Raw genomic sequence first — 21,192 nt, forward strand, 5'->3', positions numbered from 1 at the left:
GGTGCAAATTCTACAATAGCGCGAGTACAATGAATGTCATACTTAATACTGTTTGTTTCTTAGCTAACATATTAGTATTCTAAAGCATCATTATTAGAGAACCAATTAACTCCCCTTATTCCCATCTCAAGATTCGCCTATTCATGGATTTCTCTATGGAACATATATGCACATTATTCGCTGAAAATTCGCCAATTCACGGTATTTTTCACTGAGAAATATTGACTAATTACAAAATTTTCATCTCATTTTCATGACTAAATGCACTTTTTGTGATAAAATTATTAAAATACTCAGGTAGTGCTCAAGCTACGATAATTCGCCTTATGATAATTCAATTTTGCAATGGGATAAGCAATTAATAACGATACAACAATATTTACAAAATATTTTTAAATTTTGCGTGGGCACAGGCAGCAGCGTACAATCAGGCAGTGAGAGAGACCAAGTTACAATTCACCAACTTCTCTTCCTCCAACTCTTTATCCCATCTTCCAGTTAAAAAAGTAAAAGAGAATGATAAAAGTACTGTTAGTAACGTTATACTCTTGCGTAAATGTGTACAGCCATAAACGACCGAACGAGAAACTGTTGTTTTGCTTATCACCAAATTGGACAACAGCAGCCGTTTTGCTTGTATTTCAACCATCGTACGGTAATATACAATTACCACAGTTATAGTACAAATGAAGTTAAGTAGAATAGGACTGATATATTTTTTCACTGTACCCTTATTCGGTATGGATAAAAGATCGGCAAGGAAATATACTGCTAAATATAAGCTGCAAGTTGTAGCTGAAGCTGAGAAAACAATGTTCAAGCTGCTAATGACTTTAAATTATCGTGCACCGGCAACATGGATGAAACTCGACCGTAATTAAAATTGGAGAGAGTATTTTAATCAAAACTACTGGGCATGAAAGAACACATTACTGCTATCTTTACGCCAATAAACGATAAATACGTAAAGCTTGTATTATGATGAAATCAAGTGAAAATAGTGAACGCAATCTTGATTTTTTTTACACAAAATAAACACCCCCAAAAGGCCAATGCCATCTATTAACAAAAAAAATAGATAATTTAATTTCACAACGAGGTGTATTTAAGTTATATTTCAGCTTCAAGACACTTTGTGTAATGAAAAATAACCTTGTCCCATATAAATAAACTTACTGCGTAATTGATTTCCAAACCAAAACACTGATCGCAATTTATAATACAAAGGCAATACAGTAAACCTCCCATATTCGCGTTCTCACGATTCGTGGACTCCCGTATTTGCGGATTTCTCTGTGGAACGTATATACCCATTTTTCACGGAAAATTTGCCCATTCGTGGTATTTTTCACTGGGAAATATTCACTATTTACTGTATTTTCATATAATTTTCATGACTATATGCACTTTTAGTGATAAAACTATTAAAATACTTGGGTATGTGCATTTTTAGAGGGATTTTCTTGTCTTTAAACTATCAAAATAGGCAGTTCTAAGTGTTTTTGTAGGGGTTTTAAGTATTCGTGGATTTTAGCTATTCGCGGAGGGGGGTGCGGTACGCATCCCCCGCGAATACAGGGGTTTACTGTACTGTATGAGAATATTTGCAATATTATTGGATACAGTGAATTAAGGCACAACATTTTAAAAGATCCACGGAAAAGATGCATATTCGTTATGTAGATGTTTGTATAATACGATATGTGAATATAGAGTACAGTATAATGTAGACTAGGCTACAGTATATGTATACGATATACCACAGTGTAGGCTAAGCTAATTCTTGTTTGTTATTCAATTTCTCTTTGTACTGAATTATCATAAGTCACTCTGCATGAACCTCCAGGATTAGCTGATATTAACAATTACTATACCGTAATGGGTAGGCTACCATGTATGTATACATGGTACCGAATACCCTAGTGTAGTTAGTTAGTTATAAATGATTTGTTTAACCAGACCTCTGCACTCTTTTAGGGTTCTAGGGTAGGCTAGGCTATATTTGAGATACGTTTTTCCAACAAATGATGGGCTTTTTAAACCTAACCCCATCGTAAGTAGGATAATACCTGTATAAGCATTTTTAGTTTTTTTGTGTGCTTGAACTATCAAAATAGGCAGTTCTAAATGTTTTTAGAAGGGTTCTAAGTATTCGTGTGTTTTAGCTATTCGTGGGGGGGGTACACATCCCATGCGAATATGGGGGGTTTACTGTAAAGTGTCTGTATTTTTGCCAATGGTTGGCTGATGATAGGGATACTATTAAATCATACAGCACACTCAGACAATTTCAACAAATGTACGTATACTACAAATATTTTTTGCTTTTATTATGCTCATAAATATTCCTGAGTTTATTAGACAATGTTGTCTAAAGTTCTCAAAAGCTCAATTTATCAACAACGGCTTACATATTACAATAGTATAGCTTCTGGCTCATTTTCAAAGAGATGTTTGAATGCGCACTATGTAAATTGCTTAGTATTTCTGAATCCTAATCCTTCAAATTCAGTTATTAAGCGAATGGACTGTAGTGCACCAATACAGTTCTGTTTTTTACTGGTTATATGAAGCCGAGTGAAAAACTGTTGTCATGATGTCATTTGGAAGTGCAGCACACAAATATGGAGGTGCTCTTTAACCATTTTTAAAATGTAATAACAACAGATGGAAAGATGCCAGACCAGCTGGTTTAATCTAGAATGGAAATTTTTTACCAAATTGCCATAACAGCAGGTTTTCTGGACTAAAGAATACCAGAAAACTGGACTTGTCCTGCACAGTATTTGCAGAACTAATACTGCTGCTGCAGTTGTTCTTTTCTTCTTTACAGTCTCTCTTAAGTAGGCAAGACTCAATTTTGATGAGGGGAACTGTCAAACTTCTTTAACCCTGTCTTGTTACATTTCCAGTTTCATTGAAAACAAATCCTTTAGACATGCCCAGCCAGTGACTCAGTCCTCTCAATAATATACTTTATGATGCAGTTCAACTGCACACATTAAATGATACTCGATTACTTTATATTACTGTCCATTGGAGAAACGGGAAGCATGCTACACTGCACAAAGATGTCACACACTTGACCCAATATCCAATTTCTGTATAAACAATCTTCTTGTGTAACCTAACTGAAAACCTTTTCTCACAATCTTAACTGAGTAGGTTCCAGTGAATCTCAGTCCATAATTTGTTTTATACAATCTATTTTTCTGTTAATTTTTTTTGCATAACTTGCTTTTTACTTCTATGTTTCTATGTCCATACTGGACTGCTTTCCCTTGCTACATTCTGCTTTCGCACCCAGGGGTGTACCTTAGCTAATAATATTAATGCCTCAGAGTTCTATGATAATACAGTAAACGTCCCGTATTCGCGTTCTCATGATTCGCAGACTCACGTGTTCGCGGATTTCTCTGTGGAATGTATCTACCCATTATTCGCGGAAAATTCGCCCATTCGCGATATTTTTCACTGAGAAATATTCACTGATTACCATATTTTCATAATTAAATGCACTTTTTGTGATAAAACTATTAAAATACTCGGGTATAAGCATCTTTAGAGGTTTTTTTCTGGTGTTTACACTATCAAAATAGTCAGTTCTAAGTGTTTTTAGAGGGGTTTTAAGTATTCATGGATTTTAGCTTTTTTCGCGGGAAGTGGTATGCATCCCCCGCGAATACTGGGGGTTTACTGTACACGTCTGAAAGATTTAGCAAACCTCACATCACTAAATATTGCCCAGTAGAGTAAGTTCTTAAATTTGAAAATTTGAGTTGGAAACATGAAAATTCTGAGGAAATTGCATGAATGGGAAATTAACAAAGACAACAGATGAAAAGTACATGATGTAATGCAATGCAGTTTGGGTCTATGAGATGCTGCAAAAAGAACAAAAAATCTTTAAAATAGCCTACTTTGTAGTGCATAAGGAACGCCATGAACAGTAAGCTCCCTTCAAGGACTATCATAATAACATAGTAGTTGAGAAGGCCTACAGAATCAAATATACTACATAAGGTCACAAAGAGCAACAGCTCCCTTATTATCATAATAATAATAACCAAGTAGTTGAACAGGCCTACAGAATTTCTTCCAAGATTTGTTCCGAGGTGATAGGTGTACACCAGTTAGACAAAAGAACCCTAGGAGAATGAATGACAAGTTAACCCTTAATGGACATATCCCCTCAACAGAGGATCTAAAACAGGTTTTGGGTGGTGGCTGGATCCCCTCTGAGAAGGATTAATATTAAGTGCCGTGCAATTTATCTATATCTAGCAGGAAAGAGCTTCCAATACAGGCAGTCCCTGACTAACGGCGGGCTTGGTTAACAGCGATCTGGTTTTACAGCGCTTGTCTAGTGACAAAAATTGGCAATTTTCAGTGCCGAAAAGAGCTGATTTCCACTTATCAGTGCCAATAATTGGGTACTGGCACCCATACATACCTAACAGAGGCGCCAATAACCAAAAATTGGCACTTTTTGGTGTCAATAAGCACCAAAACTCACTGAAAAAGCGCCAAAAATCGCTGATTTTCTGTTAGCAGCGATTTTCGGGTATCATCACAGCCTCAGAACGGAACCCCGCCCAATAAAGGGGGACTGCCTGTACTTCAATGGCCCATAAATGAATTGTGGCAACAAAAGAATTCAGCTCAGATCGATCGTGGGCATCTTGGGAACTTCAGTGTTGTTCTTGACTTGGAGGGGGAATGTCTTGCTCCTCTCCTGGCCAAGACGTCTTTTTACTTATCTGCTCATAAAAATATACCCAGGGATTGCTGTTGGTTTTAGTTCTTATCTTTTATGACGTGATGTGAGTTATAGTTGTAATTTTGCAAAGAAATATTGGAAAAAACATGTATAAATCCAAAAAAAAGGTACTGCATTTCCCGATCTCAGTAAATTACGTAAATATTTTACAACAAATATGCTCAGATTTTGTTACTGATTTTACTTCTTATCTGTTATGATACTGAGTGAGTTGTAATTATGATTTTACAATATAAAATACATTACTAGAAAAACATGTATAACTTGGCAAAATTTATGAGTTTTAAAAAAGAGGCCCCCCACAGGGTTGTCAATAGTCACTTTCAACTTCCCATGGAAGGTAGGGAAAATTTTATTAGAATTTTCTTTTCTTACACCATGTGCATTTGCATATCTTCCTCTTTCCATGGATGTGTTTTTTTTTTAAATTGGCCAACCTTAAAGTCTGCCCGGTCTGGGGTGTGCATTTTATATAATTAGCCTGTCCCTTAAGGGTTAATAGGTAAAGTAATGAAACTTGTTGCCTAATGGCTAATGGAAAGGACTATATGTATGGCCTATAGAATGCTGCATTTAGCATACTTTTTGACATACCTCAAATGTAACCTTATGGGATTTTATGGCACAATATAACACTACACATATACCTGTTGATGTAGCTTGAAGTAGTAGACCAGGGTAGTCATGTGCACGAAGTAAACAAGTTTGAGCTGTCTGCAAATCGCCCTGCTGCTGGGCAAGGTCAGCCACTAATCTCCACTTATGCTCAGATCCTGCTTCAAGTGCCAGCTGGTGGCACACATCCAACTCGCCAAGGCTCAATGCCAAGTCAAACCTATGGGAAAATCATTCTGATATACCTCTACTCTACTAAAAAATAAACTTGGTAAGCAGTGCTGCTTTTACTAAATATTTTCAAGAATTTCTAATATTTAAAAAATTTTTATATTTGCACCTCAACTTCATGATTTCTTGAAGTTTTTCGTGTTACATCATTTATTTGTGCAACCCAAGAAAAGAACTGCTCTGCAACCCCAGTGAAAATATAGTACAAAACATTCTTCCTAAATATATAAAACTTGGAAGCTTCACACAACACTTCCAAAAACACTTTGCCAACTTAATAATCAAGCAAAGGAAATTACACAAAAAGAGGCAACCAAGCAAGGGAGGTTTACACAAAAATTTAATTCAAACTTGCCCATAAATATTACTCTCCTTTCCAAACTGTACACAAAGGATTAACCTAACCCCTAAAAACTGTAGATACTTTTTTTGTGTTGAAAATAAAAAAACCTGGAAGGTCAAGAAATCCGATCCAAATTCATTGCCTAATTACTAAATTATGGAAATAAATTTACCTAGAAAAAATATAAGTATTCTTTACATGCATAAAGCATAGACTTCATTAACAATGTTTTGTAATCCTCATCAATGGTGATTGGGATTACTTATTAATCTAAATACTGTATAGTTTTGTTTTAAAATCTACATTAAGCTGTTTGATTACTGTAAACGACATTCAGATACATACTAAGTACAGTATACAATTAAAATTACTCATCAAAAATAATTTGACAAATTTCTCTGAATATTCACAAAAGCGTTAAAATTTACACATCTCTGAATTTATAATTACTACGAAAATATAGAAATATTAACTACTAACCTAATATCTGAAATACAATCCAATACTTAGTTGAATTATTATAAATCCTTGAAATGAATACTCCTCAAAATGGAAAAACTGATAACCTTCACAAAACAGTAGTTACCCTCGCTTAACCATCAGTCATGTGCATGGGAGCTTCTCCTTCATACACTACAATCTAAAGAAATTTGTATACAAAATGTAATACATGTTTTGTGTTCCTCAACACATAAAAATCCCATAAAAATGATAAATACTGGTAAGCAAAAATGATAAAAGTTAACCTTTTGAATTACTATGAGATTTTCTTCCATCTACTAACCCCATCATTTCTATCTTTTTGGCTATATTTTAACTTTTTTCTATATACAAATTAAAATTACTCTGCTTTAAAGTGATACCATAATGAGTATCACAGCATGAAGAGTATCATCATAGATGGCATGGTAATTAAAATTCTTATTATGGCTCTGGCTCTGGGCAAACAAGAAACTCGTGGGCCCAGTTACTGAAGGATTTATGCAAAAAGATTTTACCTGTGTTCAGGATCTGTGGATACAGCCAAAGCCTGTTTCTTGAATCCCTGCTTTTCTAGAAAATGTGCTACTCTTGTGCGATGAGCAGGGGGGATTGTAGGAAGAACACGGTCTGCGGTATCAAAATCTCGCCTCATTACAGCTGTCTGGTACTCCAAAACTGACACTAGCAACTCGTATGAGACAACGTTGAGTTCTTTGTCTCCAAGATATAATCTGTTTTCTTTGGGAATGTAGCCTATCAAATATAATGTTCTGAAAAATATCAATAAAATTAGGGGCAACAGATCGCCAAAATTTATATATATTATGAATGAATAATGTCTCAACTATCCTTCAGTCAACTTTTAGATTCCTGCTCACAAAAAACTGACCTGTCTAAATGTGCTATTGTAACTATTTCTCCACCAACATAGTAGTTAAGGCGATTGACTGAATTAGTATAGATGAAGCAGTCTCCAACCCACTTGCCAGTCTTCACAATCTCCTGAACCTAAGGGTTAAAATAAAGGCACCTTAATACATAAAAAACAAATTTTGAACCAACCTACAAACAGGCCTCTACAAGAATGCTCTCAAAATAGAAATTACTGATGATAACTTTCATTCTTTCATCACAATTACATACAGGCAACATTCTACAAGAACATATTACTACAGAAGTAACATCAACAAGAAAAGACAGCAGCAGCTTACCCCAGACACTACTTTGTGTTGTTACAATTCACAATTTTGATGTCTAGGTTATTCAGTTTAAGTACCAGAAACATGGGCACCATTTTTGAACCGACTGACTACGAACCATTCCTATCTCCTGCTGTTTGTTTTACAGTTGCAAAAAAGTTGTCTTCATGGCCTCTGGATCCAACAGCAGTAATTAATAAGTTTTAATCTGTACAGTTGGCCATAAAGAAGAGAGTAACCTGGCTGTGTCACACACGTTCTGATTAAACTACCATTATCCATTGCCTGAGAGGTTTTTCAGTTTGTTCACCATCTGTTTCCCTTGTTGGGCAATTTATAATTATTAATAAAAAAATTATAAATAGAAGAAGTGAAAATGCTAGATTGACAAAATTTACTTTGATTTGTTGCCAATACTTCATATACATTGTTAGTGGAAAATTGGAAAATCAACAGACACACATTTGCCTCTTCCACTATCGTTCGGCATTCTCTGCTTTCAGGGATTTTGTCATGTGGGTTATCCATCACATAACCATTGGTCAAATGAGTGTGACCCAGTTTGAAGACAGGATAGCATTCTTTCAAGATGGCATTAAATGCTGTTATGATCATTCTACCATCTTTCACATTTGTGGTGTTCCAAAGTTTTCTAATAAGGTCTTTGTTCTACCGCTTACACACCATGGGGTATATATACTATAAAGCAGGTTTTTCTAGTAAAAACATCACCCTTGATACATTAAAACTTACCTCACCAACAAGATCAAAGGCATCCTCAATGCCATCTTCTGTTACATTCTCCTTGTTATCCCTGGCATTAGCAACTGCCTCAGAACTGTACCTGGAGGGCAGATGAAAAGAATATTACTGAGCATTCATGGGCAAAGTATTATAAAACAATTTGCCTACACCACCTAATCATTTCTAGGCATTCATAGAGCTGGCCTACAGAATATGTTCTGGGGTGAAAGAGCTGGTCTATAGAATTATGTTCTAGGGTGACAGAGCTGGTCTACAGAATATGTTCTAGGGTGACAGAGCTGGTCTACAGAATATGTTCTAGGGTGACAGAGCTGGTCTACAGAATATGTTCTAGGGTGACAGAGCTGGTCTACAGAATATGTTCTAGGCTGATAGAGCTGGTCTACAGAATATGTTCCAGGGTGAAAGAGCTGGCTTAAAGAGCATGTTCTAGGGTGACAATTGGAAGATAAGTTTGATGTTGCATAGTTTGGTGGACAGACACCAGAGGATATGGAAGAAAAGACAGAAAGCAAGGCAGCTGTACACTCAAGGGTTGCTTTTAAACATGGAGTGTGATATTAATTGTAAAATAAATTTTTTCACCTGACATAATTCTTAAAAAATAAAAAACCTCTCGTTACTGCCAATTTTCTGGCAATCATAATTTCTTCCACAAACAACCATAAATCCTGAGAACTACTGAGTAACTCCTCTACTCTAGCTTTACAAAAACCCTCTTCAGACAATGTCAGAGGATGTTTCAAGTCAAGAGAGCTTAAGGGAAGCACCCCTCTCCAAATTTCAAGGAATGATCAAAATTGAGTTACTGATAGTTTTGGACTGTTTTATGTCTTAATAAACATATACTGAAGTGTTATTGCTCAAGAAAAATATTTTTAGATTGGTTTACTGACAATATTGTTCATCACTGTGAGTGACAAATTGTCGCACATGTAAAAAATTGTCTAATCCAGACATATGCAAATGAATAGCAATCTTCTCATCACCATTCACGTATACAAAATTTGTAAACTTATTTACAAGTCAATTTACTTTGTTTTGACAAATGGTAAAAAAAAAATGTCTATACAGGGTGTCTACTCACGAATAAAAAAATACTTAAGTATATGCCACACCTAGCTTTTTAGTGCATTTCTGAGTACAATTTTTTCTGTCAAAATAGGAGCAAAGAAGAGAAGTATTGTAAGTGAAGTAAATAAAACTATAAGCACTATAAGAAGTGAAAAGGCAAAAATTGGAACAAAAGGCAAGTGTTTCCATTTGCAAAAATGTCACGAATGTCAGTCACCCAAGAGGAAATCAAGCAGGGAGCACATTTCTTTTCATCCAACTAGCTTGTAAATTTCAGGGGGTTTTTCTTATATGAAGAAATACTTTTACTGCAAAATTCCAATTTCTAACTATCATAGCTTCATAGTTATTACATAACATGTAATTTTTTTTTTCACCACTTTTTTCTTTTGTGCAGGCAGTCCCTGGTTAATGCCAGGGTTTCTGTTCCCAGCCAAGCACGATAACTGAAAATCATCGATAAGCGGAACATCACAGTAATTATGGTAATAAATGGCGTTTACAATGCCGTAAGCACCGATAAACCGCTTACCAACACCAATAAACTGCTTGCCAGTGCCGACAATCACTTACAGACGCTGATAAACTGCCTACCAATGCCAATAAACTGCCTACCTATGCCAGTAAACCACCTACTGATGCCAATAAACCGCTTACCAGCACCAAAAACCCGGTTAACGACATCGTAAAACTGAAATGCCATTAACCAATGCCGCCGATAAGCAGTTACTGCCTGTATACTATTTAAGAAAAATCAAATATTTTTTTAATTGCAAAATTTATAAACAGAGGTCGAATTTTTTTATTTCCTTATGCAGGTATTTTCAGTATTAATTGTTTAATAAGTGGTGAAGATTTTAAGCAAATCCCTCCAATCATAAGGTAGCCATGGTCATCTACTTTATAATGGGGCCTCATGGTAGTACCGCGCCCCTTAAGCTATCACTCACAAGCCACTGGTTAAGAGTAGCAGTGAATTTTGGTCAGAGTTTATTCTTACTCTTAACCCTTTAACGCCGACTGGACATATTTTACGTCGACAAAAATTGTCTGTCGGGTGCCGAGCGGACGTAAAATACGTCAACTACAAAAAGTTTTTTTAAATATTCGCAGAAAAATACTTATAGGCCTCGTTTGCGAAAAATTTTAAATCACGCGCCTTGAGGGATACTGGGAGTTCTCGCATCACACTGTTGTTTTGTTTACAAGCGTGACCCAGCTGCACATGCGCGAATTTCTTTCTTTTCCCAAAAGAAAGCATCAGCTAACTCTGCTGAAAATCTCAGAAATTCTTTAGTCACTTTGTTGTAACTTTTGCACTGTTTTCTATTAGCCGTTACATACATTTTTATGTATGGAAATGTGTGCAATTCCATATAGAATACAACAAAAAATAACTCATGGTTGTAGCTTTTATCAATTGTGACATATTTTCATATAAATCACAATAAGTGCCAAAATTTCAACCTTCGGTCAACTTTGACTCAACCGAAATGGTCAAAAAATGCAATTGTAAGTTAAAACTCTTACATTCTAGTAATATTCAATCATTTACCTTCAATTTGCAACAAACGAGAAGTCTCTAGCAAAATATTTCGATTTATGGTGAATTTTTGAAAAAAACTTTTTCCTTACGTCCACACGCACTAACTCTGCTGAAAATCTCAGAATTTCTTTAGTCACTTTGTCATAATTTTTGCACTGTTTTCTATTAGCCATTACATAAAGTTTTATAAATGAAAATGTGTGCAATTTCATGTAGAATACAACAAAAAATAACTCATGGTTGTAGCTTTTATCAGTTTTGAAATATTTTCATATAAATCACGATAAGTGCCAAAATTTCAACCTTCGGTCAACTTTGACTCAACTGAAAAGGTCGAAAAATGCAATTGTAAGCTAAAACTCTTACATTCTAGTAATATTCAATTATTTACCTTCATTTTGCAACAAACGGGAAGTCTCTAGCACAATATTTCGATTTATGGTGAATTTAAAAAGAAAACTTTTTCCTTATGTCTGCGAGCGCTAACTCTGCTGAAAATCTCAGAATTTCTTTAGTTACTCTGTCGTAATTTTTGCACCATTTTCTATTAGCCGTTACATAAAGTGTTATACATGAAAATGTGTGCAATTTCATGTAGAATACAACAAAAAATACTTCATGGTTGTAGCTTTTATCAGTTTTGAAATATTTTCATATAAATCACAATAAATAGAAAAAATTTAACCTTTGGTCAACTTTTAACTCGATCGAAATGGTCGAAAACTGCAATTGTAAGCTAAAACTCTTACATTCTAGTAATATCCAATCATTTACCTTCATTTTGCAACAAACGGGAAGTCTCTAGCACAATATTTCGATTTATGGTGAATTTTCAAAAAAAACTTTTTTTACGTCCACGCGTTACGAATTCATGCATCATTTTGTGATATTTTCTCTGTATTGCTTTGATCGTTTTACAATTTGTTATACAGTATACCAAAATCATCGCAATTTAGTATACATCGAAAAAAAAAATAACTCATTAGCTTATCCGTTTTGCTCACAGCGCGCGATTTGTATACAATTATATATGAAATTTTTTTGTTTGCGCTGTCATATATTCCAATATTTATATATGATAATGATATTTTTTTCAGTTCTGATGGTTGCATACTAAACTTCAGGCAATGACAAAAAAAGGAGCCAAAAATGAACTCTTAATCTTAAAAACTAAGCATGCTGTGATTTTTTAAAAAAACTTTCTTTCCGCTTCGGCGCTAACTCTCAAACCCCGCCGGCATACGGCAGACACTTTTGTAAGTAGAGGCTCGGCGTTTAAGGGTTAAATAACCCCCATAACCATTTGCTGAATTTCAGTTTTCTGAACTCATCTCTTGACTTCAACTCTTAAAATATCACTCATTCAATTCTGAGAACTCAAAGATTGGCATAGTTTAGAGACGTGATAAGAAGAGGTGAGCAGCAGCTATCAGAATAGCAGGATGGAAGACCCGAAGGAAGGCTCATGAAATCATAATAAGAACATACAAATGAAGCCAAGTCCAGACAAGAATTTTCTGTTAAATATACAGTGTGGAAGAAACATTTCAATCCTAACTACATAAAGTGAAAATATGAAATATTAATGATGATGAAATCAGCAGAACTATGTGTTTACTTCAGGTTACACTGAAACCTTGATATTACAAACCTCAATGTAGCATATTTCACTGTATGGTCTTGTGCAGGCGTTTTTTACTGCAATAACCTGTGTGTGTGTTAGCTTTTTCTTTTGTACCATATCAATCTTTATTCAAATTAGACACAGGTATATAGCTAATAGTACAGTCGACCCTCGTTAAAATGGACTAATAGGGAGGCAAGGATGTCCTGTCTTAGCCAATAGTCCGGTTTAACCAGCAATATCTATATATATACCTATAAATACCTATAAATATACTGTATTTCATAATTTTTATAAAGTGTGTGAATAATAAACCAATGCAGAAATATATGAATTAAAGCTCATGGTAAAAGATGAAAAATGAAAAACTTGATAAAAATTACAGAATTCAGCAGCATATGTAGATGCTTAGGCCAAGACATGAACACAATTGTTAAGTAAAAAGAAGTGGAGAGTCTAAAATGAAAAGTAAAATAACGAAATTTAGATTACAGGTACACGATCCTTTACCCGAAGTCCTCGGGGCCAGATGTGTTTCAGTTTTTGGAATTTTTCGGATTTCAAAACTGTGGGGTCAGGAGCATAACCAAATATCACTATTGCAGCAAAATAATTTTTCCCCTTTTTTCATGTTTTTTTCATTTTAGTTATTTATTCATTATTGTTTATTATTATTCATATTAATATACTGTTAAAGGAATGTGAGATAATTAAGATCATCAGTAATAAAATAGTGGGACAATAAAGATCATAAGTTCACTAAAACATTTTGCTTTCAACAAAAACATTCCGTAAAACGCAAAAATATACATCAAAATAATTGTAATTCAACTTGTGAATTTTAATGATAAGACTATAAAATACATTTCATCATATTGATCTTACAGAAGGTTGTATTTTATTGTTACTGACGTTGTCATCAGTTTGCAGTCGTAAATCTGAGGACAGTCCGGGAATATGATTTGCAAGTGATGATGCATCACCATGACGGACTGTTGTGGGATTTTTCATACCACCACAGTATATTAAAGTTATAATTATTGTTGAATTCTTGTTTTCATGAGGAAATAATCATACAAAGCAAATTATTGACAATTTTTGCCACCAGCAGTCAAATAATCACGATCGTGGTAACGTTCAAACTTAGTGCTGTCATGACATATGTCTATAGATAGAACAGAACTGTAGAGGGATGTCACCGGCTAGCAGATCTCCATGGCAACCAGCCGGCCAATCAGGTTTTAGCAGTATTCTGTCTGAGAAAGAACATTTTGCTCAGAGAAGCCGACGATGACAGTGTATGTTTTGCATACAATACGTAGTTTTTAATAGTGTATGTATTTTACTGATTACATTAACCCTTTAACGCTGAAGCCCTATTTACAAAAACGTCTCCCATATGCCGGCGGCGTTCGGTGAGTTAGCGGCGAAGCAGAAAAAAAGTTTTTTTCAAAAAATCACAGCACGCTTAGTTTTTAAGATTAAGAGTTATTTTTGGCTCATTTTTTTTGTCATTGCCTGAAGTTTAGTATGCAACCATCAGAAATGAAAAAATATATCATTATCATATATAAATATTGGAATATATGACAGAAAAAAAAAACTCGTATATAATTGTATACAAATCGCGCTGTAAGCAAAACGGTTAAAGCTGATGACTTAATGTTTTTTTTAGTTGTATTGTACACTAAATTGCGATGATTTTGGTATATAACAAATTTTAAAACGATCAAAGCAACACAGAGAAAATATTATCACAAAATGATGCATGAATTCGTAACGCTAGCTGGACGTAAAAAATGTTTTTTCAAAAATTTACCATAAATCGAAATATTGTGCTAGAGACTTCCAATTTGTTGAAAAATGAAGCTAATTGATTGAATATTACTAGACTGTAAGTATTTTAGCTTACAATTGCAGTTTTCGACCATTTCGGTCGAGTTAAAGTTGACCGAAAGTCGAATTTTTTCTATTTATCGTGATTTATATGAAAATATTTAAAAACTGATAAAAGCTACAACCATGAGTTAGTTTTTGTTGTATTGTAAATGAAATTGCACACATTTTCATGTATAACACTTTATGTATCGACTAATATAAAACGGTGCAAATATTACGACAACGAAACAAAAGAATTTGAGATGTTCGGCCGAGTTACCGCGCAGACATAAGGAAAATGTTTTTTTTTTTTAAATTCACCATAAATCGAATTATTGTGCTAGAGACTTCCAATTTATTACAAAATGAAGGTAAACGATTGAATATTACTAGAATGTAAGAGTTTTAGCTTACAATTGCGGTTTTTTACCATTTCGGTCGAGTTAAATTTGACTGAAGGTTGAAATTTTGGCAGTTATCGTGATTTATGTGAAAATATTTCAAAACTGATAAAAGCTACAACCATGAGCTATTTTCTGTTGTATTCTACATGAAATTGCGCACATTTTCATATATAAAAGTTTATGTAACGACTAATGTAAAACGATGCAAACATTACAACATGACGAAAGAATTTCTGAGATGTTCGGCCAAGTTACCGCGCGCAGACGTAAGGAAAAAGTTTTTTCAAAAATTCACCATAAATCGAAATATTGTGCTAAAGACTTCCAATTTGTTGCAAAATGAAGGTACATGATTGAATATTACTAGAATGTAAGAGTTTTAGCTTAAAATTGCGTTTTTCGACCATTTCGGTCGAGTCAAAGTTGACCGAAGGTTGAAATTTTTTGTAGTCGACGTTTGCTACGTCCACTCGGCATTCAACAGACAATTTTAGTCGACGTTTGCTACGTCCAACAGGCGTTTAAGGGTTAACAGAATGAATTCCTTATTACTGTGAGTGCAAAATTATTGGTTCAGAGATTCTTCAGCAACAAAATATTTTTTTTTTGCTTCAGAAGAGATTTACTAATAATGCTGCGTTGACACCTTTAAAACAAAATTCTCTCTACTCTCTCGAGGATAGAATTACGCTGCATAGAGAGAACTGGCATTTTCTCTCTCTCAGTTTCTCTCACTCATGTCATTTGCCATGTAAACACAGGTACTGTTCAGTAACTCAGCTTTTGTCTTCATACAGTTTACCTTGGTCATGTCTTTTCTTTCCTAAGAAAACATACAAAGCATCATACTGTAGCTACCAGTCAGGTAGCAGATAGGTAAAACTGTTAATCCTCAGTGATTGGCTACAATACTTCCTACCACTCCAGACAATAGCGTTTCTTAATGACAGTACGTACTGTGCAAAGTTAAATTGCTTACAAGTTAAAAGCTTTTCAGTTTAGTATGGTATAAATACAGAACAGTGTATATAAAATATATAAATATAAATGAAACATTTTTTATTTACCTTTTGTAAAAAAAAAAAAAAAAAATAGAAAAATGGTACGTGACAAGCAGATAAACAGCAATTATCTTAAATCGTGGTCGAACATTACATAGCAATTATCTTAAATCGTGGTCGAACATTACATATTTTAAATCGGCTGACACTCTTCGGTGTTCGTCTTATCCAATATCCAGATTAATGGGGTCCGGTTTAACGAGAGTCAACTGTACTTCTGAATGTCCTGTTCACTCATGAAGGCAACATAATTCTTTCATTTGTAGGCCATTTAAAGGATGCTGATGTTTTAAGATTTATGTCAAGACAAACTCGCTGACTACATGTTCATAAAAAGTGAATGAAATTTCAATTACAGTATCATAGTTCTTAGTTTAAAATGAAATTAACAGTGCCTAAATATAGATACTTTAAATATTTATTTATATAAATTGCAAATGTACGCAGGAAAAAAGAAAGTAGTTATATATAAAAATGAATGCCGAAGTTATATAAAAGCAAGAGACCATGTTAATCTTATGATTCCTCACTGAAATCTGACTTGATCTTACCACTGTTTATTTCAATGTTCAATAAATATATTATGTATTAAATGTTAGCTTCTGTGCAAAAATATCTATTAAATATTTAAATGTAAAGTTTTACAGTTACACAACACATATGTAACAGTTATATTTCTTTCAAAAGATTTCTTGTCAACATTTTCAGACAGCATTAGTCTCCCTGTCACTTTGGTGGTCATTATTGCCCAACATACACTCTAAATACTTACTGCAATGGATCAAAGATTATTACCATTTTCTTAATGAAGAATGTTGTGAAACAAGATACAATATCTAAAAAAATTAGGGGTTATAACTGTTGGAAAAATGGGGTAACTTGAACATTCCAAACTTTCTAGATCTTTAGGTATAAAAGCCAATGCTTTACATCATTACAAGCTGGGCTAAATATATATTAACAACACTCCGAAACCAGCCAACTTTAAGTCTGGCCAATTAAAAAAAAATCTATGGAATATAATATGCAAATGCCCATGGTATAGGAAAAAAAAAATTCTAAAAATGTACTGTACTTTCCACAAAAATTGAAAGTGATTATTTCCATCCCTGTGCAAGGCCTCTTTTCCAAGATACTTGTAAAAAATCACAATTTTTAAAAGTAAATTGTATTTTTCCTAACTATACAAACCTGAGGTCCTTTACATTAGGAATTACTTTCAGCGTAGGCTGGAAATGGCTGTTGAACTTTCAAACAAGGTGGTTAGGCTGTTAACTACCGTCCGGGAGGCAGGAGTACCGCCTGCCCAGATGTAAACATTCCAATTTGCCTTTCGGCCCAGGTATCAGTTTGAGGGGTGGCACGAGGTAGGCATGAAATGTAATGTAAAGGACCTCGGGTTTGTATAGTTAGGAAAAATAAAATTTACTTTTAAAAATTGTGATTTGTTCTGACACGATATACAAACCGTCCATCCTTTACATAAGGAAGACTCACTGGTTGGAGGGAGGAATCTGAGTGAGTCTCTATGAACTGACTGGAGTTCACCACACCTTGTCTTCCCTTCCTGGTCGATACCACGAGGAAGGGAAAACTGCCTCTGACAAAATGATCGAGTTGTAAGAAACACAGGATCAATTGTCAAACTTCTGGGTCCCTTTGCATGAAAGAGGAATCATCAGTTCATGCAAAGTAGGCTAGGAAGAACTTGGAGTCAGATGGCGTAAAGGCAATCACAAGCATTGGGTTTGTCTTATTGTCATGGTCTCCTTTCCCCCCCTTGCAAGGGGAAGGAGTGGGTTGCTTCTATCAACCTGAACGGAAAAGAGAACGGGAGCTCCTGTTGGGTGCTTACCTGCATCAACCGCCAGATCCAGCATGTAACGGCACGTCCGCTCTCTGCCCGTGGGGAGAAAGAAGAAAGGCCAGTCACTCCACATTCATTCTCCCAATCACAACTGTACATCTTAGGCGAGATGCAACTTGTCCTGTTAGAGGAGCTGGGTAAGCTACACAACTTGTTGAGCAGCCACCACAGGACCCAGGGAAAAAGTGTCCAAGGACTTGTGAGCAACATCCCACAGGTAGAGGGAGGTGAAGGTGGTCTGTTGGGACCACACACCTGCCCTCAGCACCTGCAGAACCGACATGTTCTTCTGGAATGCAAGAGACGGACCAATGCTGCGGACTTCGTGAGCTCTCGGACGAAGCATACTGGTGTCATCTTCTCCAGCAGCAGAATGCACTCTCCTTATCGTCTCACGAAGCCAGAAAGAGATCGTGTTCTCAGACACTTCTTTCTTGGTCAAGCCAATACTAACGAAGAGTCGTTGACACTCAGGCTGGAGACGTTGAGTCCTCTTCAGATAGCGCTGCAGCACTCTTAACAGGACACAGTAGCATCTCGTCTGGTTCGTTACCTACAAAGTCCTCTAAGGAGGGGATCGTGAAGTACTCGAACCATGCGTCTGGGACCGAAGGATTCTGAGTCTTAGCTATGAAATCGAGCGTAACTGATCCCCATCCCCTCGAGTGTTTAACAGCAAAGGAAAGTCAGTGTAGTTTGCCAACTCTCTTCGCCGATGCCACAGCTAGCAGTAAGACGGTCTTCAGGGTCAGATCCCTGTCTGACGACTCTCATAAAGGCTCGTACGGTGCACGAGTCAGGCTCCTTAGAACGAGAGTCACGTCCCAGGCAGGGGGCCTGAGGTCCCTGGTTGGGCAAGACCTTTCGAAGCTTCTCATCAGTAGCAAAATCTCAAAGGAGTAAGAGATGTCTACTTTCGGCTGCAAGACTAGGCCGAGTGCGGCGCAGTAGCCTTTTACAGCTGAAGCGGGAGAGAACCTTCTCTAGCTCTGACCGGAGAGATACCCCACCCACGACACCAACAACAGAAGAGGAACCACTTCCCCTGGTATGCCACTGTGGAGGATCGTCTGAGGTACCTGGCCATCTCCGTTGCTGCGCGACGCGAAAAGCCTCTTGCTCACAGGAGATGGTGGATAACCTCCAGCCATGAAGACACAGGGACTGCACTGCCTGGTGGTTGCTCACAGGAGATGGTAGGTTAACCATATCTCTCTCAGCCCCTTGGAGAAGAGAAATAGCAGGTCGGGATACCTGGGTGCCACCAGAATCATTCTGAGATTCAGAGTGATCATTACTTGGTTGATCACTCGGCGAATCAGACAGAACGGACGAAAGGCATAAACATCGAGGTTGTCCCAAGGGTGCTGGAACGCGTCCTTCGCAGCGGCCCGTGGGTCCGGCACGACAGAGCAGAAGACCTGGAGTTTTCTGTTGTGCCGGGTGGCAAACAGGTCAATGACTGGACACCCCCACAGGTCGAATAGCCTTTCTGTCACTTCCAAGCGAAGGGACCATTCGGTCCTGATCACCTGATTCTGGCGGCTGAGCTTGTCTGCCACGACATTCCTCTTGTCTGGAATGTACCTGGCTGACAGCTCTACCGAGTGGGCCACGGTCCACTCGTGCAACTGCATCCTCAACTGGTGGAGTGGGCGGGATACTAGACACCCTGCTTGTTGACCTATGCCATTACCATGATATTGTCGCTCATCAGTACCACGGAGTGTCCCATCACTCGATCCCATAACTCTTAGAGAGCCAGGAAGGCTGCCTTGAGTTCCAGGATGCTGATGTGAAGGTGCTTGTCGTCTCGATGCCATACTCCCGAAGTCAGCAACTCATCCCTCGGTCGATGCGTCTGAGAACAGCAGCGTGTCCGGAGGGGAAGTATACAGGGATACTCCTATCAAGAGGTTCCCGTCGTCCATCCACCAGCGAAGGTCGTCTCTCTCATCTCCTTGGAAAGAGGGATGAAAAAGGACTGGGACCACTGTAGAGACCGTAGGTGCAGACGCACGTGAGGTGCCAGCTTCTCCAGCGACGACAGGTGACCGATGATGACTTGCCATTGCTGGGCTGGCTGCTCCTGTCATGACAGGAACAGCTGTGCTGCCTGCCTGAACCTGCTGATAGAGTCCGAGGGAAAGACTTTCGCTGCTACTGTGTCTATCAGCATGCCAGGGTACTTTATCCTCTGCTTGGGGGTGAGATCTGACTTCTCGAAGTTCACCAAGATCCCAAGATCGCGGCAAAACTCGAGGAGTCGATCCCTGTTCTGCTGCAACTGCAAGTGGGAGCTTGCCAGGACGAGCCAGTTGTCGAGATACATCAATAGACGTATCCCATGCAAGTGGGCCCAACCTGACACGAGAGAGAAGACTCTTGTGAACACCTGGGGAGCGGTCGAGAGCCCGAAGCAGAGTGCCCTAAATTGGAAGACCGTCTCCCCGAGGATAAAGCCGAGGTACTTGCAAGAGGACAGATGAATGGGTATTAGGAAATACGCATCCTTCAAGTCCACCGCAAGCATGAAGTCATTCTCTTTGATGGAAGCAAGTATGGATCACGTTGTTCCCATCGTGAACTGAGTCTGGTGAATGAATCGGTTCAGGGGAGAAAGGTCTATGACTGGTCTCCATCCCCCTGTGGCTTTCTCTACGAGGAAGACTCGGCTGTAAAAGCCTGGAGACTGGTCCGACACGACTTCCACAGCACCCTTGTTCAGCATGGCTTGCACTTCTTGCTGCAGTGTGGAGTCCTTCGGAGTTCCTTGGACATAAGTGCAGAGATGGACCGGAGTGTAGGTGAGGGGAGGCCGACACTTGAAGAGTAGTAGATATCCCTCCCGAAGGACATCCACTATCCAGGTCTCAGCTCCGTGTCGCTGTCATGTTGCCCAATGGCTCGACAGGCACCCAGCCACCTTCGGCAGCATTTGGGGGGGGGAGCGATGCCCCTAGCGTTTCCCCTTCTTCCCCTTGCCCACTTTTCCAGATTGGAAAGCAGACTGAAATGGGCAGGAAGACCCACCCTTTCTAGAGGAAGAAGGCTGGGTGTTTCCATTGGACCCCTTCGAAGACTGGGACCTCTTAGGGGTCGAGGAATTGCTAGCCTGGCATGAGGGCCTGGCCGCAATGGAACGCGAAGACCCGGCGGTCTTGGCCACTGCCTGGTGGACAAACCGGTCGCTGTCATTGGCCCAGCGCTTGTCCACTGCAGCATCCACAAACTCTCTAGGGAAGAGAGAGAGGCAGAACCCAGCAACGGTCCATCCCACAGGGACATTGCCGACTCGGGGCCCACGGACCTGGAGAAGCAG

General features: G+C 37.7%; 1 protein-coding gene across 3 annotated transcripts in view; it reads right to left on the bottom strand.

Moving 5' to 3' along the window:
* The window catches only part of beta'COP (coatomer subunit beta'), a 195,063-nt gene that overhangs the window by 92,092 nt on the left and 81,779 nt on the right, over window positions 1-21,192 (bottom strand). For all 3 annotated transcript variants that reach the window (XM_067128419.1, XM_067128418.1, XM_067128417.1), the window contains exons 10-13: window positions 8,405-8,495; window positions 7,342-7,460; window positions 6,968-7,222; window positions 5,428-5,615 (exon numbers count right to left, since the gene is read on the bottom strand). In XM_067128419.1, coding sequence (XP_066984520.1) covers window positions 5,428-5,615; window positions 6,968-7,222; window positions 7,342-7,460; window positions 8,405-8,495 — 653 coding nt within the window. The remainder of the gene's footprint in view (window positions 1-5,427; window positions 5,616-6,967; window positions 7,223-7,341; window positions 7,461-8,404; window positions 8,496-21,192) is intronic.

This window comes from Macrobrachium rosenbergii, chromosome 26, assembly GCF_040412425.1.
Source record: "Macrobrachium rosenbergii isolate ZJJX-2024 chromosome 26, ASM4041242v1, whole genome shotgun sequence".
Classification (NCBI taxonomy): domain Eukaryota; kingdom Metazoa; phylum Arthropoda; class Malacostraca; order Decapoda; family Palaemonidae; genus Macrobrachium; species Macrobrachium rosenbergii.